The sequence below is a fragment of the Capricornis sumatraensis genome, chromosome 9 (assembly GCF_032405125.1).
Source record: "Capricornis sumatraensis isolate serow.1 chromosome 9, serow.2, whole genome shotgun sequence".
In the NCBI taxonomy this organism is placed as follows: domain Eukaryota; kingdom Metazoa; phylum Chordata; class Mammalia; order Artiodactyla; family Bovidae; genus Capricornis; species Capricornis sumatraensis.
The window spans coordinates 15,057,780-15,083,843 of NC_091077.1; the positions used below are offsets into that span (position 1 = coordinate 15,057,780).

Genomic DNA, 26,064 nt, shown 5'->3' on the forward strand with positions numbered 1-26,064 from the left:
ACTTTTTTTTTTAAACGCTGTACAAGGGACTGGAAATGAAGCTTTCAACAAAATATGAATGAACTCATACTACCCTTTTATCGATTTGGAACACTCCCCCCTCCCCCATGCCGGAAAGCAGTGTGCACACTTGAGGTCTCTCTCCGTAAGCCGGCCAAGGTCGACAGGTTCCAAGAGCCTTGGAAGAGATGACCTCACTCTCTCACTCTCGAGGGCTGGGGTTTTAAACGCTCTGCCCTTGGGACTCAGTCTGTAGGCGTGGAGGAAACTGAACCGTTTAGGTGGCTGTTGCCTCTAGGAGCCCTTCTCTGCCCAACACACCGAAAGGGGTGAGAAAAAAAAACGAGAAATGCACGTCAAACACACACACCCCAGAAATCAACACCAACAAGCCACAAACCGGTGCCCCTCGGCAGCGGGCAGGAGGAGCAAAGGGAGAAAGTGTTTCTTCCCTCTTCTGACACAGAACTCAGCTGGGTCCTGCTGCTGGAGTGGGTGGCCCCAGGTCACAGGGGTGCCACTGTGTGCCGCTGCAGTATGTCCATGAGCTCTTGGGCCCCTCTCCCCCGTGCCAGCTCTAGGGGTGTGAGCCCCCTGGCGTCCCTGTGATGGAGATCAGACTCCGCAGCCAGGAAGCTGACCACAGGGGTGTGGCCCTCTCTCACTGCCAGGTGGATGGGGAGCGCCCCAGTGCCATCGGGTGCATTGACATCGGCACCGTGCTCCACCAGCACTTTTAGGGTGTCAAGGAATCCAGTGCGGGCTGCATCGTGGGCCGGAGTGGTGCCCGAGGCGTCCTGGACGTTGGGGCTGGCGCCTTGCTTCAGGAGTTCCAGGGCAATGCTGGGACTGCCGAACATCATGACCTGGTGGGGGGATGGGGGTAGAGAAGGGTCAGGGAGTTTCCAAAGGAGGAGGTCTGGGGAAACGGGTGACTGGAGAGAGGGGTCATTCGGGAGTTGAGAATGCCAGATATAAGATTCTCAAGAGAAGGAAAAACTCCGTGGAACATAAACTTCCAGGCAGCTGTTGAGACCCCAGAGAACAAGATCTCCTGGGAATAAGGACCTTCAAAAAACTGGTCACCCCCGCCCCGCTAGGGTATACTCCCGTGGAAATTTTCAAGGAACCTAAGACCCTCCCCCAAGGAACCAGAGACACTTCTCCCCACAGATGGGAAATCATCAGGAAATATGAACCCCACCAGGAAATATGAACCCCTCAGAGAACAGTCCCCTCCAGGAAATGGAGATGGCCAGGGAATTTAAAACTCCTCCAAGGAATTTCCCCCTCCCATATAGTAGGGATCCTTTCTGATGAAATGGGGTTCCCCTTTTGTAAATGTCCCCAAGGGAACAGGGACTCCCATGTAATCTGTGACTACTCCCTTATTGGTATCCCCCTCCCCAAATATGCCAGTAAGAAAACCCCGCGGGGATAGAGATTCTCCCCCATAGGAAACTGGATAGCTCGCAGAGAACCCCCTGAAAATGGGTACATCTTGGAAATAGGAATCCTTCCTTCCTGCGGTCGGATCGTCCATAGATGCTCCAAGACATTGGAGCCGCCCTCATGAAACTCGGATCCAAAGAAGGTGAACCCTCACCCAGGGAATAAGAACTTCTCCAGGGAAACTGAATCCTTCGCAATCAGAGAACAAGGAATCCTCCAAAGATGGAAAGCTCTCCCCTCCCCCCAACCTAACCCCATCCACCACCCACCTAAGAAAGGGGCCATTAGGGAGCCAAGTCAGCCCAGAGACGCAGGAACAGACCTCAGTCGGCTACCAACGGGAACAAGGAGAGAAGAGGGAAGGCGTCTGTGGGCCGGCCCGGGCTCACCTGCAGCGCCGTCTTGCCAAAGCGGTTCAGAACGTCTGGGTGCACCAGCTCGCGGTGCAGAAGGCGGCGCACCTCCTGCACGTCTCCTCGGGCCGCCGCCCCGCTCAGCCGGTCGCCGGCGTGGACCTCTTCCAGCAGCATGTCGATACTGGCGGCCTGCGAAGCCCCCCGCCCCACCCCGCGGCGGTCAGTGAGGGGGAGCCCACCGGCGCTGGCCCGAACAGCCCTCCCGCAGCGTCCCCGGCCTGCAAAGAGGTCGGACTCTCCTGTCCGGGTCTCGGGCGCGACCCCCACCCTCCCGGCCGGCTCCTCCCCCTGTCAGCCGGTGGGCAGAGAGGGGCTGAGAGCCGGGGCCCAACCCTCCGCTAGCCCGCTGGGCCCTGCCCGGCGCCCGCCCCTTGGGGGCCGGGTCTCCCCCCAACTCACCCACCCTCCTCCTCGACGGGCGGGGTCTGTTCTGAGCCAGCGTCTCCGCCGCTGCGGAGCAGGCCGCTAGGGGGCGGAGCCAGAGCTCTCGCGGCCCCGCCCCCAAACGCCGCGGATTTGTTTTCTTATGAACTTGCGACGTTGTAGCCCAGCTGCGATGCCCGGCTCCCGACCCTGTAGTGCTCCGCCCTCCTTGCCAGCGCAGCCAATGGCCACGCGTTGCCAGGGAGGCTTTGGGCGCCGGCGTGGGCGGGCCCGCTTCTGATTGGGCAAACTGCGGCGACCGGTGAACCGCGAACAATGGCGGGGTTTTCGGTTTTTCAAAAGCGACGGGCGGGCGGGAAAGAGGGCCGGTTTAACTGACCCAGGGGAGAAAGGTCAGGCGCAGGGTAGCGCGGGCTGCTCCTGGACCTCGGCACTTCCGAGGGAAAGGGAGGCAGGGCTGGGACCGCCCAGTTTGGAGTTATGCGGTGCGATAATATCTGTTAGTTCTCACTCTGCAGAGTGCTTTATTTCATTCATTCACTGTGTGCCGGAGCCGTTCCTGGTGCTGGGGGTCCTGCATTCGAGCTACTGAGTAATTTCAGTGTTAAGCACCGTGAGGAAAATAAAGCATGGAAATGGGGTGAGTGAAAAAGGAATCACGTTTGGCTCAGATTGCGCCAGCCCTGGCACAGCAAATGCAAGGGCGTGGAAGAAAGTTCATTCACCAGCTGCCACGTGGGTGAGACTGGGAGGCGAGAGTCGCGTCGGAGGCTCTTCACAGAGGCCTTCAACAGCGGGGCCTTCACACATTTACTGACCTGCTACTGTGTACTATGCACCCCAGTAGAAAGCAAGCCAGGTGCCTCCTAGCTGTTGGATACTTACCTTTTAGAGCTGGAGACGACAATAAATATTTTCAGAGTGCTATACACTGTGGAGCTGACAAAATGAGATAAATAATGGTGTCTTGGGAAAAGAAGGCTTTGAAATAGAGAGATCGGGCATGGCCACCCTAAGAAGGTGACATTTGATTTGAGACCTGAAGGTGAGGGAAGGAGCCATGTGTCTCTCAGGAAAAACATACCAGGTGGAGGCGCTACAGATTCAAAGGGCCTGAGCAGTAAGCATGTCTAGTAAGTCCAGGAAGAGCGAGGTATAGAGAGGGAGAGAAGGGGGAGGAGGTAAGGGGTGAACAGGCGTGTAGGCTGTGGTGAGCACTTTTACTTATTTAAAAAGAATGGGGAATTTTCCTGGCGGTCCAGTGGTTAAGACTCCGCGCATCTGCTGCAGGGGGGTCCAGGTTCAATCCCTGGTCGGGGAACTACGGTCCCGCAAGCTGCCCAGAACGACAGAAATCAATGGGTGGAACCCTGGGAAGCTTCTGTATTGAGGAGCCACGGTCTGGTTTAGGAGTTAATAGGCGCCCTCTGGTGGCTATGATGGGAACTGGCTGTCATGGGAGAGGGAAGCCCAGAGCCTGGGAGACCAAGGTGGGAGCAATTGCGAGGGCCCAGCTGAGAGACGACCAGGGCTGAGAAATGGATATGTTGCCCACTCTTATCCCAGCACCCCAGGGGCACCTCTGGTATCCCCAGGCCCCAGCCAAGAAGTACATAACAGCAGCCAGATTCATCTTTTTAATGCCATCCTGAAACTCAGAAATGGGCCAGTGGGGCCTCTGGGCTCAGCAGCTGTGGAGGAGGGACTCCCCACACCTCCTAAGGCAGGTCACTGCAAAAAGGCACTCATGAGGGGGACTTCAAGCCCCTCTTCTATTTCTTCATATAAAACTGGGGGAGGGGGAGGGGTGAGAGTCCGAGAGCTGGAGATTATCACTCCCAGCCTACCAGTAAAGGAAATGGGTAGGAGCAAGTCAGGTGCTGGGAGTAACAAACCAGTAATTCAAGGGCTGCCCTCACACACACACACCCCGTCTTCCCTCCTCTAGTGGAGGCTGCAGTTGGGGCCTGGGGAGAAGACAGCCCAGGTTCAGGCCCCCACTTCTCCCTTCTAGCTGGTACGAAGTTGATAATCTGTAGGGAAACAATGAGCAGGGACCACCTCAGAACTGGGGGAAGGAGACAGGACATCACCCCCACCCACAACCCGTCCCCTTCCCCAGTGCTCATGATCAACCCCACAGGTATGTAACAGGGCTAAGGATGGGCTCAAACATGGCGACTGTAACCACAGCAACATGCCTGTCTCCAGGCAACAGATGGGGCTGCTGTGTGTTCAGTTGCTTATCCAAACCCCACCACCACCACCCTGGAACTGGCAACTGTCCCCATTTTAAAGATAGGCAAACCGAGACTCGGGAGGGCACACTGACAAAGATAGGATAGACCTGAGGGCCACGCCTGTCGGTTTTAGAGCCCTCTGAGACAAGATGTTTCAAAGCCCCAAGACCATGCCCATTCATCTCCTTGTCACTGTCATCTCAGGGAGCCGGGCCACCTTACCGCCACTCTGGGTGATATAGCGGACCCAGGGCAGGGCCTGGTAACCACTCTTCTCAATGATCTTCATGTATCGGACCTGGAAAGGGATGAAAGGAGGTGGCCCAGGGTAGGGGGGACAGAGCAGCCTGGGGCCAGGGGAACATAAATAACACAACTTCCGGGAATAAGAAAGCACAGCTTGGGAGGAATGAAGTAACAAGGCTCAGGGCAAAGATGTGACCAGGTCAGTGTATGTGTGTGGGGAGATCAGGTGGTCCAGGACAGTGGGAAAGATGGCATGTTCTAAAAGAGTTTAGGCACAGGGCAAAACTAGGGGGGAGGGGAAGGGGACCCAGGCTGAGAGCAGAAAAAGCAACACTGTGGGACTTCCCTGGTGGCTCAGTGTTAAGAATCTGCCTGCCAACACAGGAGATACGGGTTCAATCCCCGATCTGGGAGGATCCCACATGCCCTGGGTCAACTAAGCCCATGTGCCACAACTACTGAGTCTGCCCTAGAGCCCAGGAGCTGCAATTAGTGAGGCCACGTGCTGCAACTGCTGAAGCCTGTGCGCCCTAGAGCCTGCACTACACGAGAGAAGCCACCGGTGAGCAGCCCACACACCACGACTAGAGAAAAGTCCGTGCAGCAGTGAAGACCCAGCCCACCCAAAAATAAATAAAATCATTTTTGAAAAAAAGAATCTGCCTGCAGTGCAGGGGACTTGGGTTTGGGGGATGTGCGACATGTGGGATCTTCTTTGGTCCAGGAAGATCCCACATGCCAAGGAACAACTAAGCCTGTGCTCTGCAACTACTGAGCCTGCATTCTGCAACTACTCAAACCCTCGGGCTCCAGAACCCATGCTCTGCAACAAGAGAAGCCACTGCAATTAAAAAAAAATAGCCCCGACTCACTGCAACTAGAGAAAGCTCACGCACAACAATGAAAACCCAGCACACCCAAAAGTTGACATTATAATGTTTGTTTAAAGAAAAAGCAACACTGTTCCAGGAAAAAACAAGAATGATTATAAAGGAGGAGATGAGACAAGCCAGGGAACGGAGGTGGTCCAAGCCAAGAGATGAGAGTAAGGGGGACCCACCAAGGTCAAGAAGAGGAACCACCCTGCCCCCTTCCCTCACCTGGATCCCAGAGACAGTGAAATAGGGGATCTCAAACTTCACCCCAATGGGGGGCCGGCCCTCTACTTCCTCCTTCTCCACGCTGGGGAGGCCAAAGTGGGCACGCATCAGGTACTCCTTGCCCCCCTGAGGGAACATGGGGGTTATCAGACACACTGAGGGCCCCTATACCCCAGACCACTCCTCATGGCAGCCCCCTGGGGGCAGGCTTTGCTCTCAGCCCATTTGACAGACCAGAAAGTAAAGTCTCCTGGCCAAAACTCACAGACGAAGCTTCTGATAGCAAAGCCTAGTTGGGGGCCTTCTGGTGATCATCTCCCATTTTCCAGGGGCTGACGAACATCCCCCAACCAAGATCCCAAAGAGAGACCAAATCCTCCAGTAGCCCAAGGATGTGGGTAGCATGATCCTGTCTATTTCACAGATGGACACACTGAGGCTTCATGAGGGGAAGTAGGGTCCCCAAGGCTGGGAAGCTCAGAGAAATAAGGGTGAGGAATCTGAACCCAGGGCTGGTTTCCTCAAGACCTAGGACAAGGAGAGCTTAACCATGCGGAGAGCTTAAGCATCATCCAGTTTTATCGTCTGCAAAGGACAGCCACGTACATGCATACGTGGCTCTGATTTATTCTCTACTTCGCCCTCAATCATCAAGGGCCCCTCCAGTTCCCCAGCCCATCCCCAAGGCTCACCGGGAAAGACTTGATGCTCCAAATAACCATGTTCTTCTCTGGTACATACTTGGCGCTGCCCACACTGGTCTTGAAGCGAGGGGAGTCGGCGTCACTGGGGACGGGCACAGATATCTCTACGCCGTTAGCCACCGATTGCTTTTTAAACTGCCCCTTGGCCTGTCGGTGGAGAGAACGTGGGGTGTGAAGAGTGCATTCACTCAAATGGAGACCAAGCCCTTTCCATGCACCATTTCATCAAGAGCCCAGAAGTGGGGACCACGATCCTGTCCATTTTCCAGACGAGGGAACAGAGGCACAGAGAAATTAAGGCATTTCTCTGGAGACACACAGCCAACAAGGGGCAGAGTCACACCCACAAGAGACCCCAGCGGTTCTGCTTTGGGCACCTTCCGTTTGGAAAGTATCATATACCTTTTCCTGCTTCAAAATGTAATCCCTCATTTGAACAGCTCCTAGGGCAGGCTCACCTCAGCCCATTTCACAGACAAGATAATAAAGGCTCCAGGTCAAGACTCACACACTCACACCTGCAAAGCCAGGATGGGACCCTCAGTCTATCAGAATTTTCTTTTTTTTTTTTTTTGGCAGTGCTGCAACGTGCAGAATCTTAGTTCCCCAGTCTGGGATCGAACCCATGTCCCCAGTAGTGGAAACTCAGAGTCCTAACCAAGAGACCACCAGGGAATTTCCGAGTTTTCATTTGAAAGCTGGCATCTATGGAGCCCCTACCATGTGCAGGGCCCTGTGCCAAGTACTTAACCCTCTCACTAATTTTCTAAAGTAGGAGCCATTCCAAAGGTCCATTTTACAGATGAAGAAACTGAGGCCCAGAGAGAAAGAGCACTTTGGCTGCGTTGTGTAGCTGGTAGCCGGCACAGCACAGAGATTTGACTTGAGCCTGTGTTCTCAATCCTCACATGCTCTCCTTGCAGATAATACGTTATTACATTATAGCTAGATCCAGATCCATTTTGACATGGGCAAGCTTTTAACACAAGGACTCTAAGTGTCCATGTGCAGTAGCTAGCACCATGATAGCTGCTCTTAATCATCTGGTGCCAGGGGGTGGGGATATATGAGAGGCAGGATTGGCCCAGAGGACCTGGAGGCAAACAGGGCAGGGGATGTTCTTTCTGAAAGGCACCAACTTTTTAGTATTTATTTGGCTGTGCTGGGGCTTAGTTGCAGCCTGTGGGATCTAGCTCTCTGACCAGGGATCAAATCCCGGGTCTTCTACACTGGAATTTCAGAGTCTTAATTGCTGGCCACCACGGAAGTCCCAGGAAGGCACCTGCTTTAGCGGCCCCTTCTCCTCTCCCTGACTATAGAGACAGGGACTTTGGGAGCACCAACACCATCCCCCCCACCACCAGCGACTGTCCACATCATGAACCAGTTCCCCTGAGACTCTAAGACTGGGGAGCAAAGTTAAATCTGAGAACACAGACTCTTGAGCCAGGCAGCCCCAAGTTCAACGTGACCCCTCCCTTCCTAGATGAATGGCATCTTAGTTCTTCTGGGCCTCTTTCCCCATCTGTAAAGGGGGGCTAAGGACTTCCCCGGTGATCCCGTGGCTAATACTCTGCACTCCCGATGCACAGGGCACAAGTTAAATGCCTGGTCAGGGAACTAAAATCCCACATGCAGTATGGCGTGCCCTCCCTCGTCCCCCCAACTTTTTTAATTAAAAAAGAGGTTGGGAAAAAAAAACTTTTAAGGGTAGGGAGGGACTAATTATATGTTCTGGAGAAGCTCTTGTTTGGGGGACTGGGGACATGCACAGGGCTATCCATGGCATTGTGAACCAGAGAAGCCAAGAAATGAAAACCACCCATGCAAAACACAGGACAGAAGATTCTCCTGGTGGAAAAGTCTACAGGCACCGAAATGGATGCCCTGCGCTGCAGGTCCTGGGATTCCTCTTAAAAGTCGACATTACACGAAGAAGGCAAATTATACAGAAAAGTCATACAGCAAGAGTTCACGGATATAAAGGTCAGAGACTGGCAGAATGAAGTATTTGTGGTTACAGATGACGGTGGCAAAATTACAAACAAAAGCGAAGAAACGATTTACATGGACTTCCAAATTGTGACCACCTGTGGGCAAGGGTCGGGGGGAGCCATGGTCGGGCAAGGGGCAGGTGGGGGTTTAGAGGTGCTGGTTGAGCCAGGCACATTCAATTAAGCTGCGTGGTATGATATGATGATATGGTATGACAATGATAACACTGATCTTTAACACACTCTATGGTTTATATACATATATGAATATAAATGTAAATTCATAAAAAGTAAATTTCAATGTAAATGTAAATTTATAAAGTAGTATGAGTGTATATTTTTTAAGTAAATTAAGTAAAACAGATCGTGTGTTACACAATGGTGGTTCAGTAATAAGGGAAGAAAACAGAGCAAAGAAGGGAGGTGGAGAAATGAGGGAAGGCTCCTCTGAGGAGGTAACACTGAAGCAAAGAACTGACGGAGGCGAGGGAAGAGCCAGGGGGATATCTGGGTGGCTGGGGGCAGAGTGCTCCAGGGAGAGGGGATAGTCAGGGACCATGCCTGGCATGTTGAGAACCAGCCAGGAGACCTGCGTGGCTGGAAGGGCGTGATGATTGGGGAGGGAGGTGGGAGATATGGTTAGACTGCTGAAAGGGTAGGAGGGGTGATCTGAGCACTGTAATTATTACCCCGGGGGCCCACCTTGACCATGATTTCCACGCGGCTGTGTGAGAATTTCTCAATGACAGATTCAATCCAGATCAGTGGCTTGACCTGCAGACAGAGGAAGAGGGAGTTCTCCAAGGCTCTGGGGTCAACCCTTGCCCCCAGCCAGGGGCTCGACCCTGCCTCACCTGGGTGCTAAGGCGGTAGGACATGAGCTCAAAGTCACCATCGGGTGGGATGAAGGAGATGGTGCGGTCATTGTCAAAGCGAGAGAGCCGCACGCACTGGTGGAATTTCACATCCTCCAGCTCCACAGACTTGTTCTTGCTCCCTGAAACTCAGAGCCGAGTTAGCGGGGTGACACTGGAGCCCAGGGAAGGGTCCTTATCCTTACCTTCCCTGTCTACTGCTACGATCACCCCCATATTACAGATGAAGAAACTGAGGCCTAGAGAGGATGAGTAGCTCACCCGGGGTCACCCAGCTGGCCAGGAACAGAGCTGGGATCCCCAGGGAATCAGGCCCTTGCTGTCAGGATGTTATCCTGTGGGTGTTAGTCGCTCAGTTGTGTCTGAATCTTTGTGATCCATGGACTGTAGCCCACTAGGCTCCTCTCTCCATGGAATTCTCCAGGCAAGAATACTGGCGTGGGTAGCCATTCCCTTCCCCAGGGGATCTTCCCAACCCAGGGATCGAACCCAGGTCTCCTGCATTGCAGGCAGAGTCTTTATTGTCTGAGTCACCAGGGAAGAAATGTAATGCTATTCTGTCTCCTACTCCCACTAGAACGTCAGCTCCGTGAGGGCAGAGATTATTTTTTCTTTTCTGCCATGTCCTTGTGCCTGGCACTCAATAATGAAGCAGAGTTGTTTGCATTAAGCCACGAGCAGCTGCAGTACTGGTCAAGACCAGTAGAGGGCAGGCGAGTACTATTTCAGAATTGACTGCAGGTCTCCAGATACCACCCACCCCAGATGAGGTGAGGTCTCAGGCTCCCTCTCGCACCCCCTTCCAGAAACTTACGGCCAGTGAGCTCGAAGAGTACACGGTCGTTGAGGCCCAGCCGCAGCTCTGGCATTCCCGACAGAAACACCTTGAGCTTGATAGTGCCCACGATCTCGCTCAGCAGGACACTGCCGTTGGCATTGACCTGGGGATGCAAACATTGGTGATGTGGGAGGCGGTTAACAAGCATAGGGCTCCCTCTCCTGGCCCTTGGCTGTAGCGAGGGTGGGGCAGAGGTGTGGAGGCTCACCAGCAGGTTAATGGACTCTATGACATCGATGAAGACCTCATTCTTCTTGTACTTAATGCCCTCCGAGCGCCAGGACACAGCATTGGTGACAGTGGGTGGCACTCGTGACTTGCCCGTCTCCAGCTTGTTGCCCTGCTGCGTGATGTACCTGGCAGGGAGGGCCGGGAGATGAGCAGATAGGCCCAAGGATACTTCCCTGACCCTCCCCAGGTTTCTTCCACCCATGCCCCACCCTGTGGCTGACCCCCGGCCCACTCACTCCTGCAGGATTTTGCTGTCTGTGGTCTGTGGGAAGCCAAAGTCCATGAGCTCATCCAGAAGTTCGTAGACGATGACAAAGTTGTCTCGGATACTCTCCTCCTCCAGCTCCTTGAAGTATTCAGAGAATACCTGGGGGTGCGAGGAGACCAACACCCACAGAGATGCGGCTGGTGCAACTCTTGGGCTGGGTTCCCACTCATCCAGCCAGCCACCCAATAGGCAACTATTGAGTACCTACTGTGTACCAGTGTCAGGATATTAACGGTGAACAAAGCCAACAAGCTCTCTGCCCTCCTGGAACAGTCTTGAGGGGGAATGGACAGGTAGGTAGTGGAACTAATATTATCCAACGTGTAGAGTGCAATAATGAGGAAAACAAGTGAAGTAGGAACCCAGAGGCAGGGAGGTCCAAGAAGACTTCCTGGAAGAGGGATTAGAGGGACTCAGAATTTTGTGTGTGTGTGTGAATCATGGGATTGCCGTGTATCTGGTGATGTTAATGGACCCACCTCAGAATAAGGTTTGTAAATGCATGAAATAAAAGATATACACACACACACAACACAAAAGACACAATATGGGAATTCTCTGGCACTCCAGTGGGTAGGACTCCACGCTTCCACTGCTGAGGGCCCAGGTTCAATCCCTGGTTGGGGAACTAAGATCCCACAAGCCAAGCCATGCAGCATGGTCAAAACAAAAACAAACCAAAATAACCCCACAAGATGCCAAAGGAAAACTGTTACACTACACAGAAATACATCTAAGTTCTTGGATTCCTTGAATTCCATCCAGGGGCCCTTGGGACTTGGGGGACCCCCAGATGGGAGCCCCTGGGAATTAGCAAGTATCTCCTTAGCAGAGAATCTGTCATGCACCCAACACTGGAAACCCCATCCCTCATCCTGCTCCAGCTTCTGTGGCCTCTTTCCTGTTTCCACCTCAGGGCCTTTGCACATGCTATGCTCACTGCTCAGGATACTCTCACACAGGCTCCTTGTGACAGGCCTTACTCCTTGGTGAAGCCACCACTATCCCTTGACCCCTGTGAGTATCAGGGTGAGACTAGCACCTACCCAGTCACTGGTTAAAACAATGTCCCCTTGAATATCCTTCATGCCCTTTAACTCCTGAGCACAGGCCAGAACCGTGCCTGCCTTATACACAGCTGTGTGTCCCTCCTCTGCCTGGCAGAGAGGAGACAAATCAATACAGATCTCTTTATTTGTTGAAAAGTATCCCAAAAATCCCTCTGGGAATTCCCCGGCAGTGCAGTGGTTAGGACTCAACCCTTTCACTGCCAAGAGCATGAGTTCAATCCCTGGTCAGGGAACTAACCTCCTGTAAGCCAGGAAGTGACCAAAAAAAAAAAAAAAGTACTTTCTCAACCACTTCTTCAGGGTCAGCCTGCCCTCACACCTTGGGGGTATACTATCGTTTGTTTACCAAATAAAATTCTGAGCAGTGAAAAAAAAAAAGTACTTTCTCAATCATTGAGAATGACATAGCAAGTGGTCAAAAGATTACTATGGGATCATATGATAGGACATTAGTGGTAATGCTAACAATAATACCAAACCTTTATTAAGCACTTACTGTATACTAAGCACTGTTTTCAGTGCTCTAGAGGTATGAATTGGATTGAATTATTTTCTACAACAACTCTGAGGCAGGGCTAAACCTAGCTTATAGTATTTCTTTTTTTTTTTTTTTTTTTCGGTTGTACCTTGCAGCATGTGGGATCCTAATTTCTTGATCAGGGAATTCAAGCCCCTTGCAGTAGAAGCATGGGGTCTTAACCACTGGACCATCTGGATTAAACCCAGGTTAGAGGCACAGAGAGAAGTAACTTGTCCAAGGTCACACAGCCAGTAAGCAGCAGAGCTGGGTCTGGAACCCAGTATCCTCGGGTTCAGATTTGAGCAGTACACCCTCTCGGAGACTTCCTTGCTTCCTGCCCAATAGGAAGAGTTGATCTCACAACAGCTGATGAGAACAGAGTGATGGTGGCACCCCCTTTGATGGCCGCACCCCCTGGGAAGTCAGGGAAGGCTTTCTAGGTGGGATGGATCCCGAAAGAGGCGGGCAAGACAGGTGGACAGACAGACGAGCCGACCAATAGAAGGCCAGAACCTACCTCCACTATCTTGTAGAGGAAGGAATACACGAGGGAGGCGTTGGCATTCTTCAATGTGGTGGCCACCACTGCAGGCAGCGAGGTTAAGGAAAGGCAGCATTTTGGAGAGTTCCAATGGAGCGTAGACCTGGAAACGCCACCCTGTCCGCTCCCACTCTCCAACCTGAGCCACTGCTATGTCACGCACCTCTCGTCCCAGCCCATCATCTCTGGGCCTGAGATGCCACCACCCCAGGCCGCCAGGGACCCACCCGTGGCTGGATACAGTAGAGGTTGCTGTATTTGATCCACAGGAAGTGGACCCGTCCGTGACTCAGCAGTGGGGTCAGGGCGCCTTCCTCCTCCCGCTGCATGAGCAGAGGCATGAAGTGATCGATCTCGCTCATAGCCACATCACCCTTGTAGTTGCGGCTGATCAGGGGCTGAAGATGAGCAGAGAAGGTCTGGTCATTGCTGGGATCCAGGGACCTTCCCCCCAGGGGCATCAGAGTGCCAGGTTCTGACCCTACTTGCTGGTTGAGGGGACATGGACAAGGCTCTGCCTCTCGGCATGTCGGTTTCCTCTGCAGAATGGGCTCGTGGCAGTGACAGCCAGAGTGTCTAGAGCCCTCACTGACACCTCAGCCGTGCTCTGCTAAACCTGGACGTCTGCTTACTTATGTCATTGTCACCATCTCCATTTTACACATGGAGAAACTGAGGTATGGACCCGGTCCATAGCCAGCAAGGAAGCTGGGAATTGAGCCAACACGCCCTGGCTCCAGAATTCCTGCTCTTGAGCAAGGTTTCAGAGGCATCAAATCAGCGGGGTAGGGGTGATGAAAGAAAAGAAAGAGAGAGGAAAAAAGAAAAGAAAGATGATTATATCCATTTATCACTCATAGCTCATATAGCTCTGCCTGGCAGGCAGTAAGTGGTTAATTTTAATAATATTTACGTAAGGGAGTTGTTTAGTCCAGTGTTTAGAAGGAAGCGGGTACCCAGCCGGTGCTCACACATCTTAGCCCTTACTATGTTTATTATCAGGAATATTATTCTCATCACCACCGTTACTATTGCTGGGTTTCCCAGGTGGCATTACTGGTAAAGAACCCACCTGGCAATGCAGGAGACCAAAGAGATGCAGGTTCGATCCCTGGGCCCTGAAGATCTCCTGGAGGTCAGGGCAACCCACCCCAGACAGAACAAAATGAATGGGAGGGGGCGCCAGAAAGAGACAAGGCAGCCCCACAGGGGAACTATGGTCTTCTGCCCCGGCTTTCTTCCCCAAATATCAGTACAGTGGATGACGACAGTGATAGAAATAATAATTTCAATTGCTTGAACGCCTAATGCTTGCAGCAGGGTCACTGTACTAAGTGGTACACACTGCATACGGCTGTATTAATTCTTCTTGGGTGGGGACCTCTGTTATTCCCATTTGTACAGACAGGGAGACTGAGGCTCAGAGAGGGGAAGCCCCTTCCCTCAGACACGCCGCTAGTAAAAGTGGAGGTGGGGTTCGAGGCGGGAGTCGCAGGAATTGGGGGAGGGGTGTTCCCACGCTCCCAGAGCTTTCCGGGGCCTCGCTGCCTGCAAGGAGGGGCCGCCCCCTGGGTCCGAGAGGGAGCAACCTTCACCTGTCGGCCTCCCACTCCCTGCACCCAGCCTCACCTTGCCCTTGACGTCGAGGATGAAGACAGCCGAGGCGGACATGGTGGCTGCCGGCGGACCTGGGGGGTGGGGAGGGAGCGCCGGGAGGCGACGGTGTCGCCGCTTCCTTCTTCCTGCGGAAGCACCCGCGCTCAGGTGAGGACCCAGGTGAGCGCGTCTTAAAGGGGAGGGCCACCAGGTGAGAGGCGCCGTCGGCCGACGGAAAGACGCTGCGGGGGCGGGGCGGGGCGGAGCTTAAGATGTGACAACTGCCCCGCCTCACTTTCCCTTTGCGCCCTGGAGTGAGAATGGGCGGAGACCCCAGACCAACCGATTCTCCCTCCAAGGAACCGAATATCTATCCTTCCATCCATTCATCCATCCACCCACCCAACCATTCATCCATCCACCCATCCACTCATCTTGTTTCTTCTGTCTTTCCCACACTCAACGTCGACCCCAACAGAGCAGGGACTTAGTCCTTTTCATTTCTGTGTCCCCAGGGCCCAGTGCTGGGTGCTCAATGTGTGTGTAATTTATTAATTAATACATGCCATAAATATTTGCTAATTAATTTATTCTTTCGTTCAGTGACAAGAACTATGAGTTACACTCTCAGCAAGAAAAACGTAGCTGCCTTTTTTTTTTTTTTTTTTTGGTGGGCCAAGTGGGATCTTAGTTCCCTGATCAGGAATCGAACCCATTCCCCCTGCAGTGGACGCACAGAGGTTTAACCACTGGACCAGCAGGGAGTTCCCCAAGTAGTTTTTATTGTTATTCCTAATGTTATTCTTTCAAAACTTTTTTTTAACTTTTAAATTTTTATACAGTTTCTAAAGGTCACACTCCCTGGTGGCTCAGACGGTAAAGAATCTGCCTGCAGTGTGAGAGACCCGGATTCAATCCCTGGGTCGGGAAGATGCCCTGGCGAAGGGAGTGACAACCCACTCCAGTATCTTGCCTGGAGGATCCCATGGACAGGGGAACCTGGTGGGCTGCAGTCCATAGGGTTGCAAAGAGTCAGACAGGACTGAGCAACTAACACTTTCATTCCATTTACAGTTATTACAAAATATTGGCATATTTCCTGTGTTGTACAATACATCCTTGTGACTTATCTCACACCCACTGGTTTGTGGCTCCCCTTTCACTCTAAGTTGCCTCTCCCCTACCCTCTGGTAACCACTAATTCGTTCTCCATATCTGTGAGTCTGCTGCCTTTTTTGTTATATTCATTGGTTTGTTGTATTTTTCAGATTCTACATATAAGTGATATTACACAGTATTTGTCTTTCGCTGTCTGACTTCTTTCACTCAGCATAATGCCTTCCAAGTCCATACATGTTGCTGCAAATGGCAAAATTTCATTCTTTTCTTACTGCTAAATAGTATTCCATTGTGTATATATCACATCTTCTGTATTCATTCATCTGTTGATGTACACTCCAATGTTCTTCTTTTTTAAATTTGTTTATTTATTTTGGCTGCATCGCAAAGCATGTGGGATCTTAGTGCCCTGGTCAAAGATTGAGCTCTCAGCCCCTGCACTGGAAGTGCAGGGTCATAACCACTGGACTGCCAGGGAAGTCCCTAATGGTTTTCTTTCTAAAAATTTTTATTTTATTGAAATAGAGTTGATTACAATGTTGTGTTAATTTCTGCTCTACAGCAAAGTGATTCAGTTTTATATGTTATATATATATTTTTTTTTCAGACTATATATATTCTTTTTCGTATACTTTCCATCATGGTTTATCATAGGATATTGAATATAGCTCTCTGTGCTGCACCGTAGGAACTTGTTGTTTATCCATTCTAAATATAATAGTTTGCTTCTAATCCCAAACTCCCACTATTTCCTCTCCCTCCCCTCCTTCCCCTTGGCAACCGCAACACCATTCTCTATGTGAGTCTGTTTCTGTTTCGTGTTTATTTATGTCATACTTTAGCTTCCACGTATAAGTGATATCTTATGCCATTTGTCTTTCCCTCTCTGACTTACTTCATTTAATATGATCATCTCTAGGTCAGTCCATGGTGCCACAAATGGCAGTTTCATACTTTTTTATGGGTGAGTAGTATTCCATTGTATATATGGAGCACATCTTTTCTATCCCCTATTATTACTCTTATTCACTCCAAAATATTTATAAGCTCCTACTATGTGACATTAAGATACTGATAGCGTGCTGCAGTCCATAGGGTCGCAAAGGATCAGACTTGACTAAGCGACTGAACAACAACGGCAGAATGTTGAAAAGATAAATGGTTATCTTTAGTATGACTGTAATTGTTATATTATTCACTCAACCAACATTTATTGAGCACTTACTATGTGCTTGACTGGACATATGGACGCTGCTTTTATTATGGTGATAACGGTTCACTCAGTGAGTGAGTATTTATTGAGTGGAGAATTCCATGGACTGTCCGTGGGCTGCAAAGAGTTGGACACAACTGAGTGACTCTCACTTCACCTGTGGCACTAGGTGATGCAGACAAAGCCACTCCAGGCTCTCTATGTAGGAAGAGCAAGAGACACACAACTTGGAAAAAAATACAAAACAAAACAGGTGATCCCTGGGACTTCCCTGGTGGTTCACTGGTTAAGACTTTGTGCTTTGTTGCCAAAGGCCTAGGTTCTATCCCTGGTCAGGGAACTCGGATCCCACAAGCTGCATGATGCAGCCAAAAAAAAAAAAAAAAGCGATTCCTGATGAGAATGGGTACCCCGAAAGCAAGCAGTTGGCATGTGTTTGTGTGTGTTGGAGGACAAATGGGGGACTGTGCGGCAGGGAGATCAGAGAATGAGCTGACATTTGAGAAAGGTCTGAGGGGCTGAGGGTAAATGGAGACATGAAAAGTTCACATTACTGGCAGCAACTATTTGCCGAGCCCTTAAGTGTGTTAAGGGTTCATGGGCTTCCCATCCCTGAATTTCCAGAATGCTCTTAAGAGCAGGGGCAACCCAAGAGAAAGTCCCGTGGAAGAGCCTGGCACAAAGCTAGTGCTAATATTGTTTCTGTTGGTGGTGCTGTGTGTGCTTGCTGAGGGCATGAGCTCTGGAGCCTGCCACTTGAGATCTCGTGCTGGGTATGCAAGCAGCCAGCTGGGGGCCTCGGGCACCTGGCTTCCCCTCCCTGGACCTCAGTTTGCACATCTGTGAAATGTGGTTAAAGCTGTGCTTTCCTATAACTCACAAGAACCTACTGGATAACACAGGGAACTTTATTCAATATTTTGTAGTAATCGACAAGGGGAAAGAATCTGAAATTTTATATATACATATAAAATGACTGGATCACTGTGCTGTACACCTGAAACTAACATGATATTGTAAATCAACTATACTTCAATTAAAACACACATGAATAAAATAAGTAAAAAATAGAAAAAAATAGGGAGGGATAAATCAGGAATTTGGGATTAACATACATACACTACTATATATAAAATAGAAAACCAACAAGGACCTACTGATTAACACAGGGAACTTTACTCAATATTCTGTGATAACCTACATGAGAAATAAATGTGAAAAAAACTGAATATATGTATATGAATAACTGAATCACTTTGTTGTATACCTGAAACTAACACAATATTGTAAATCAACTATACACCAAAAAAAATTTGTTTAAGTCTTGAAAAGAAGAGGACAAAAAGAAAAAATAAAACACAATAAAAAAACCACAATAAAAGAAAAAATGCTCTTTTCTAACAAGATTAGAGTGCAGCTCGCTCGACTGAGTGATGACATGCAACGTGATGCTTGGAACTGTGCCTAGGATACAGCCAACACTCAATCATGTTATTATTATCTATTATTTGCTGTTATTACTGTTTACTGTATGGCAGGTAAGGCTACAGGGGCTGGGTTTGAATCCTGACTCTGCTGTTGGCTGTAAGGCATTGGGCTAGTAATGGCACCTCTTGTTTCTCAGTCTCCCCTTCTTTTAAATGGGTATAAAAGCCATAGTGCCGCTTCCTCAGGCTGCACAGCACTGACTTCCAGGGCGTAACTCAATGCCTGGCACACCACCTATGCTACCCCCACTCATCAGCTATTGCAGACCCTGGGTTCCACCCCAAGACTGTTGGTAGGGAAAGTGAGGCTGGGGGTGAGGAGGAGAGGGAAAATAAATCTCAGGCGGGTTTGAGTGATCTTGCTCTACAGAGAGTCCCTTGGACAGCAAGGAGATTAAACCAGTCCATCCTAAAGGAAATCAGCCTGAATATTCTTTGGAAGGATTGATCCTGAAGCTGAAGCTCCAATACTTTGGCCACCTGATGTGAAGAGCTGACTCATTAGACAAACCCTGACGCTGGGCAAGATTGAGGGCAGCAGAAGAGGGTGACAGAGGATGAGATGGTTGGATGGCATCACCGACTCAGTGGACATGAGACTGAGCAAACTCTGGGAGATAGTGAAGGACAGGGAAGCCTAGTGTGCTGCAGTCCATGGGGTGGCAAAGAGTAGGACGCGGCTGAGCTGCTGAACAACCTCAGAGGGAGGGAGACTCCTGCAAGGCCACAAGGGGGCGACCTTCAGCTCTCCCAGGCGTCGTGCTTCCTCCGCCAAACCCAGCCCGGTCTTCATCAGCCCCTGAGGGTGGGATGGGCGTCCCCACAGGGGACTTGAGGAAAGGAGGAGGACCGCAGCTGTCAGAGCCATGCACTGCTTCTGGCGTCGCTCGCTGAGCACATGTCCCCTCACAGAGAAAGAAGCAGAGGCACAGAGCATTGAAGCCACTTGCCCAAGGCCGCACAAGAGCTGGGCCAGAATTGGAACCTGAGTTGTGAGTCCCAGTCCTCATCCAGTGGCTCTGTTATGTGTAACACACACAAGCATTACTGTTACTGACAATAGCTAACCCCTGTGTGGTGCTCACTTTACCCAGGGGCTGGTTTCCTCTATGACTCAGTTGGTAAAAATCCGCCTGCAATGCAGGAGGCATGGGAGTGCAGGTTCATCCCTGGGTGGGGAAGATTCCCCTGGAGGAGGAAATGGCAACCCCCTCCAGTATTCATGCCTGGAAAATCCCATGGACAGAGGAGCTTTGTGGGCTACAGCCCATGGGGTCGCAAAGAGTCAGACACATCTGAGAGTCTAAGCACATGTTCATGCACACCCAGGGGCTACCCTAAAAGTCTTTCAAGTGGGAGGGAATGTTTTGAGTTCAGGAACCTGGTGTTGCCATTTGACAGATAAGAAAACTGAGGCTCAGGAAGAGTGAATGACTTGTACAAAAATCAACCCCAGCCAGCAGAGACAGAGCTGGAAATTCTAGCCCGTGCAAAGCCCCACCCTAGGTTTTATGTCACCTCTGCCCAAAAGAAAGCTGTCCTTTCTGTACCTGATAGGGGCAGAGAAAAGGGACAAAGTGCATGCATGCTTCATCAGTCTTTCCGACCTAAGGATTGAACCTGCATCTCTTACGTCGCCTACATTGGCAGGCAGGCTCTCTACCACTAGCATCAACTGGAAAGCCAAAGGGACAAAGTAGATGATTAAATAGCTAATTCCATTGGGGGATTATAAATAGAAAAATATGGGACACCCCTGTAAATTAACGATTACTCAAAAAATCAGGTTTGCTTAACCGCAGAGTCAGGTGGGCTTGGTTAGCCACACAACTTGCTTATGCAACAGAAGGACGAGACATGTCCACAAACAATAAAACAATGGTGGCATGAGCCCGGCATCCTGTCCAGTGAGCTCAGTAAGTCAGTTATCCCTAGGACATGCTCTCTGCACAAATAAACAATAATCTGTGGACCCAGCTTGGCCCTGTCTTTGTGTGCATGCTCGGTTGTCAGTTGTGTCCAACTCTTCGGGACCCATGGACTGTAGCCAGCCAGGATCCTCTGTCCATGGGATTCTCCAGTCAACAATACTGGGACGGGTAGCCATTTCCTCCTCCAGGGGATCTTCCTGACGTAGGGATTGAACCTCTTACATCTCCTGCACTGGCAGGAGGATTCTTTACCACTGAGCCACCTGGGAAGCCAGACTTGACCGTGTAGGGACAAAAAAAAAAACTCCCCTGCTCAACCTGAAGGAAGAACTGATGATAGAAGCATGACATTTACTCAAGAAAGATAAAGAAATTCTTCTCCATGTCCCCACTTTTCCTTTGATCATAAAAACTGTAGCCCATTAAGTTCTCAGGGCATGGCATCCCCTCACCTACCTGCTTGTAAATCTCACAGGTATCCTACTCTACTAATAAATCCCTTATCTATCACTTTGCCACTTGCTGAATTCTTTCTATGCTGAGACGTGAAGGACCGTGGTACCAGAGCTCTTCGGAGCCCCCTGGCCCCAAACGACACCAATCACCAATCTGTTTCACTCCTACCAGCCCTTTGCTCCAGTGTTCTTGCCAGGAAAATCCCATGGACAGAGGAGCCTGAAGAGATGCGGTCCATGGGGTCGCAACTGAAGCAACTGAGCACACAGCCCCTTGCTCAGGTGACCTTGGTAGACTGAGGACTTGTCACGCCCTCGCCCCAGCCCGGGCATCACTGAACCTTGCAAGGACCCTTCTCCTAGGGCCCTCAGATGTTTTCAGGCAGTAAACAGAACCCAGAAGCCTGGGCCCAGCGCCCTGGAATCTGAAACTCAAGGTCTGTTTGGCTGAAAAATTCATGAGCCCAAAAGCCTCAGTGGAGTCAGAGAACAGAGCAGCTCTGTTTGCCGAACCACCCTGCAGCAGCTGCAACCTCCGCTGTCCCCAGAGCCTGGGGCCCTGCCCTAGTTCCTTCTAAAAGCCTACGAGCATCCTGCCTCTTTGTGGTTCAGTCACTAAATTGTGTCTGACTCTTTGTGACTCCGTGGATAGTAGCATGCCAGGCTTCTCTGTCCTCCACTCTCTCCCAGAGTTTGCTCAGTCTCATGTCCATTAAGTCTGTGATGCCATCCATCCATCTCATCCTCTGTCACCCCCTTCTCCTCCTGCCCTCAATCTTTCACAGCATCAGGATCTTTCCAATGATCGGCTCTTCATATCAGGTGGCCAAAGGATCGGAGCTTCAGCTTTAGGATCAGTCCTTCCAATGAATATTCAGGGTTGATTTCCTTTAGGATTGACTGGTTTAATCTCCTTGCTGTCCAAGGGACTCTTAAGAGTCTTCTCCAGCACCACAGTTTAAAAGCATCAATTCTTCGGTGCTCAACTTTCTTTATGGTCCAACTCTCACATCCATAAGTGACTACTGGAAGAACCATAGCTTTAACTATGCGGATCTTTGTCAGCATAGTGATGTCTCTCATTTCTAGGTCTGTCATAGCATTGCCCAGTCACCCCCTTAACTCCTTATCCACAGCACTAAAGGGATCTCCCTGATACTCACAGCTTCTTTGGCCCTCCCTCACCCTTGCATCAGCCATGGCTCCCCATTGCTCTCAAGCTGTCCTGCGTGGTAAGGTTTGACCCCTGTTGACCTCTCCCACGAAGCATGCTTGAACTCACAGACTCAGACACACTGACGTACTTAATTTCATTTCCCCTCTTTCTTTGTCTTCCTCTAGCCCATGACAGCTTAATGCATGATGCCTACCCATCTTGCTTTCTCCACTGAGTTCTCACTCAGCTCTTAGGTCTTCTCTTCAGAAGCCCTTCCTGACCTTCTCCCCCAACCCCATCTAGGTCAGGTTCCTCCCTTGCACTTTTCCAAGTCTCCTGTGTCTCTCCCAGCATAGCTGTGTCACACCGTATTCTTAAACATCTGTTTAAAAACTTTTATTGTGGGGCTTCCCTGGTGGCTCGGTGGTAAAGAATCCACCTGCCAATGCAGGAGACGTGGGTTCCATCCCTGATTCAGGAAGACCCCGCATGCGAAGAGCAACTAATCCAGCGTCCCAGGGCTATTGAGCCTGTGCTCCAGAGTCTGGAGCTATGAGAACCCACCACAATGAGAAGCCCCATGTGTGAAACAAGAGCAAACCCCAGCTCGCCACAAGCCCACACAGCCAAAATAAATAAGTAAATAAATGAAATAATTTAAAAAACTTCTATGGTGGTTATATATATATATATATATACATATACATATATATGTATATATATATCATATAAAATCTCATACCTTCTGATTCCACCTACAGGCTGTTGCAAAAGGAGTCAAATTCTTAGAGAGAGAAAGTAGAATGGTGAGTGCCGGGGCAGCTGAAGTGGGTGGGAAGTTATTGCTTATGGATCAGGTGGGGGAGGGTAGTTTCCATTTCAAAAAAGAAAAAAAGAGCTCAGGAAATGGATGGCGGTAATGTTGTTGCAACATGTGAATATACTTAATCCCACTGGACTGGACACTTCAAATGATAGATCAGGAAAAAAAATCCCCTTTGCTTCCTCCCTCCCGTCCTGATCCTTCTGATAACCTCTATCTTGTTGAAATCTCTTTCTGTTATTACTATTCTGTTATTAATCTATTTCATGTGTATCTGTTTGAGGTATCTCTATCTCTTTCTCCTCCACATACCATACTAAACACAACTTGGTATTTATACTCTCTGATAGGACCTGAAACCCTCCCCAACTGCTCTGCAGGGTTACAGCTGAGGGGTGTGGAGTGTGTGGACTGAAATTCTTTTTTTTTTTTTTTTTGGACTGAAATTCTTGTTCAGCTCAGGGCTCACTAACTTTGTGTCTGCGGGTAAATTACTTACCCTCTCTGTGTCATTTTCTGCAACTGGAAAATGGTTGCTGCTGCTGCTGCTGCTGCTAAGTTGCTTCAGTCGTGTCCGACTCTGTGCGACCCCATAGACGAGAGCCCACCAGGCTCCGCCATCCCTGGGATTTTCCAGGCAAGAACACTGGAGTGGGTTGCCATTTTCTTCTCCAATGGTTGCAAGGAGTAACAAAACACTTCATAAACGGATTAATCTCTCTCTGTCACTTTCCCCTGTCACTTTTCCACCAGGCTTCCCTAATGGCTCAGACGGTAAGGCGTCCTCCTGCAATGCAGGAGACCCGGGTTTGACCCCTGGGTTGGGAGGATCCCCTGCAGAAGGCAATGGCAACTCACTCCAGTACTCGTGCCTGTAAAATCCCATGGACAGAGGAGCCTGGTAGGTTACAGTCCATGGGATCGCAAAGAGTCAGACCTGAGTGAGCGACTTCATATGGTCACTTTCCCCAACTGGAAAAAGGTAATAAAGATTTCATGTACATAATACCATGCCTTATACTGACTAAGCTCCACTCTTGTACTAATCTGCAGGGCCACCGCCTTCTTTCTTAAACTGCTGAGATATTTTCCACTTTTAAAATGTAACAGCTATTAAGAAAGGGCAAATGTCAAGTAACTGTGAAGAACTGAACCCACCTGGTAAACCGCAGTCTGCAGTCCTGTTTCTGACTCACCCTTTGACCCTTTCTGCCAGTCACTAACAACCACAAAGGCCACCTCTGGTCCATGTTTTGTAGCCATAGATCGATTAGCTGTGCCTGTCCTAGGACTTCATAGCGAAGTCTCTGGCCTTTTTCACTGGGGCATAATGGTTTTATATCTGTGTGTGTGTGTATTATGTATACATATAATTTTATTCATCTATTTATTTTTGGTTGTTCGGGGTCTTCTTTGCTGTGCAGACGTTTCTCTAGTTGTGGCAAGCAGGAGCTACGCCCCAGTTGTGGTGCATGGGTTTCTCACTGTGGTGGCTTCTCTTGCTGTGCAACACAGGTTCTAGGCGCACAGGCTTCAGTAGTTGGGGCACGTGGGCTCAGTAGTCGTGGCTCCCCAGCTCTAGAACACAGGCTTAGTAGTTGAGGCGCACAGGCTTTGTTGCTTCACACTATGTGGGGTATTCCCTGACCAGAGATCGAACCTGTGTCTCTTGCATTGGCAGGCGAATTCTTTACCACTGAGCCACCAGGAAAGCCTCTCTCCCTCGCCCGTTTTAAAAATTCATCCATGATGTTGCACTTTCCAATAATAATTCATTCCTTTTTCTTGCTGAGGAGTCTTCTGTGGTATGGACCATTGGGCTGCTTTAAGCTCGGGGCCATTATGAATAAAGCTATTACAGAACTCCTGTGAACATTTGCATACACATTTTTGCAGGTCTAGCCTTTTTTTGTGAGTGGTTTCAGTTTTATTTTTCTTGGGTAAATACTTAGGAGTAAATATGTGCATCGCACTGTAGGTGCTCATTTATAAGAAACCACCAGGTTTTTCCCCAAGTGGTTGTGCCATGTTACACCCCCACCAGTAGTGTAGGAGAGCCACCGTTTGCTTCAGATACTCACCAACACTTGGTACCGTCTGTCTTTTGAGTTTTAGCTATTCTGGTGGGTGTGTAGTTTCGTATTATCAAGTTTTAATGTGCATTTCCCTGACGACCTGTTTCCTTTTCTTTGCTGCCTTTTTTTTTTTTTTAGATCTATTTATTTATTTTTGGCTGTGCTGGTTCACTGCTGCTGCATGCAGCCTTCCTCTAGTTGCCCCACACAGGCTTCACGTGAGGTGGATTCTCTTGTTGCAGAGCGCGGGCTCTAAATGCTCGGGCTTTAGCAGTTGCAGCGTGTGGGCTCAGTAGTTGCGGTTCCAGGGCTCTAGAGCACTGGCTCAGTAGTTGTGGTGCACGGGAATGGCTGCTCCAAAACACGTGGGACCTTCCAGGACCAGGGATTGAACTGGGTGTCCCTTGCATTGCAAGGTGGATTCTTAACCCCTTGGGAAGCCCGACTGTATTGTTTGTATCCGTTGAATGCTGCCCGCTTCTGTGAGCACACCGCTGGGTTTGCATGCTCTGCTCTACTGGTGGACACACACATTCTCCCCCATTTTATACAAGAATGTTCAAAGCTGCAGGCAATACCTTCTGGCACTAACTGCCTGTGCACATACATGCTATGGTTTCTCTAGGGTCAGTGACAGAGAGGAATTGTACAGAGTGAGCGCAGTTTGGATTTAATCTTTTTGCTAGAGAACATTCAGACCCACAGCATCAGATCACCTCCCTTGATGTTGTTGTCACTCAGTTGTGTCTGACTCTTTTCGACCCCATGGACGCCAGGCTTCCCTGTCCTTCACGGTCCCTGGGAGCTTGCTCAAACTCATGTCCATTGAGTCTGTGATGCTGTCCAGCCATCTTGTCCTCTTCTCCTCCTGCCCTCAATCTTTCCCAGCATCAGGGTTTTTTTCCAACGTATCGGCTCTTCACATCGGGTGGCCAAAGTATTGGAGCTTCAGCTTCAGCATCAATCCTTCCAAAGAATAGTCAGTGTTGATCTCCTTTAGGATTGACTGGTTGGATCTCCTTGCAGTCCAAGGGACTCTCAAGAGTCTTCTCCAACACCACAGTTCAAAAGCATCAATTCTTCGGCGCTCAGCCTTCTTGATGGTCCAGCTCTCACATCCGTACACGACTAGAGGAAAAAGCATAGCTTTGTCTACACACTTGATGTTATCAAACTCTAAAGTTCTTGCCAATCTGATGTATGAAAAACATGCATCTTTTCGTCTGTTCACTGGCACACAGTTGATGTTCAGTATCTATTTGGCGATTGAATGGTTGGATAGGTGACTGCATGAATGACGTCTGCCGCTAGCCCACTAAAGGGACCAAGG

General features: G+C 50.0%; 2 protein-coding genes across 4 annotated transcripts; both read right to left on the minus strand.

The window, feature by feature from the left end:
- Nucleotides 1-30: 30 nt before the first annotated feature.
- CDKN2D (cyclin dependent kinase inhibitor 2D) lies at nucleotides 31-2,079 on the minus strand. The gene is made up of 2 exons (XM_068981224.1): nucleotides 1,842-2,079; nucleotides 31-866 (listed from the first exon to the last, which is right to left on the minus strand). The coding sequence occupies exons 1-2, from the start codon at nucleotides 1,980-1,982 to the stop codon at nucleotides 507-509; spliced, it is 501 nt and encodes a 166-aa protein (XP_068837325.1). The 5' UTR covers nucleotides 1,983-2,079; the 3' UTR covers nucleotides 31-506.
- Nucleotides 2,080-4,007: 1,928 nt separating this feature from the next.
- On the minus strand, nucleotides 4,008-14,550 carry AP1M2 (adaptor related protein complex 1 subunit mu 2). Of its 3 annotated transcripts, none has more exons than XM_068980456.1 (12): nucleotides 14,509-14,550; nucleotides 13,121-13,277; nucleotides 12,856-12,923; nucleotides 10,717-10,847; nucleotides 10,458-10,605; nucleotides 10,226-10,352; nucleotides 9,391-9,533; nucleotides 9,239-9,310; nucleotides 6,531-6,689; nucleotides 5,839-5,964; nucleotides 4,715-4,790; nucleotides 4,008-4,285 (listed from the first exon to the last, which is right to left on the minus strand). In XM_068980456.1, exons 1-12 carry the CDS (start codon nucleotides 14,548-14,550, stop codon nucleotides 4,263-4,265), a joined length of 1,272 nt encoding a protein of 423 aa, XP_068836557.1. In that variant the 3' UTR covers nucleotides 4,008-4,262. The 3 variants fall into 3 exon arrangements, with proteins under 3 accessions (XP_068836557.1, XP_068836558.1, XP_068836556.1); XM_068980457.1 differs by having other exon boundaries at nucleotides 9,391-9,539; XM_068980455.1 differs by having other exon boundaries at nucleotides 10,226-10,605.
- Nucleotides 14,551-26,064: the final 11,514 nt, after the last annotated feature.

Coding starts and splice junctions, on each gene's coding strand:
- CDKN2D (XM_068981224.1), bottom strand. CDS start 1,982: ATGCTGCTGGAAGAGGTCCACGCCGGCGACCGGCTGAGCGGGGCGGCG. Junction 867..1,841: donor TTGGCAAGACGGCGCTGCAG/GTGAGCCCGGGC, acceptor TCCCCCCACCAG/GTCATGATGTTCGGCAGTCC.
- AP1M2 (XM_068980455.1), bottom strand. CDS start 14,550: ATGTCCGCCTCGGCTGTCTTCATCCTCGACGTCAAGGGCAAG. Junction 12,924..13,120: donor CAAATACAGCAACCTCTACT/GTATCCAGCCAC, acceptor CGCTGCCTGCAG/TGGTGGCCACCACATTGAAG. Junction 9,534..10,225: donor ACTCTTCGAGCTCACTGGCC/GTAAGTTTCTGG, acceptor TCTGAGTTTCAG/GGAGCAAGAACAAGTCTGTG.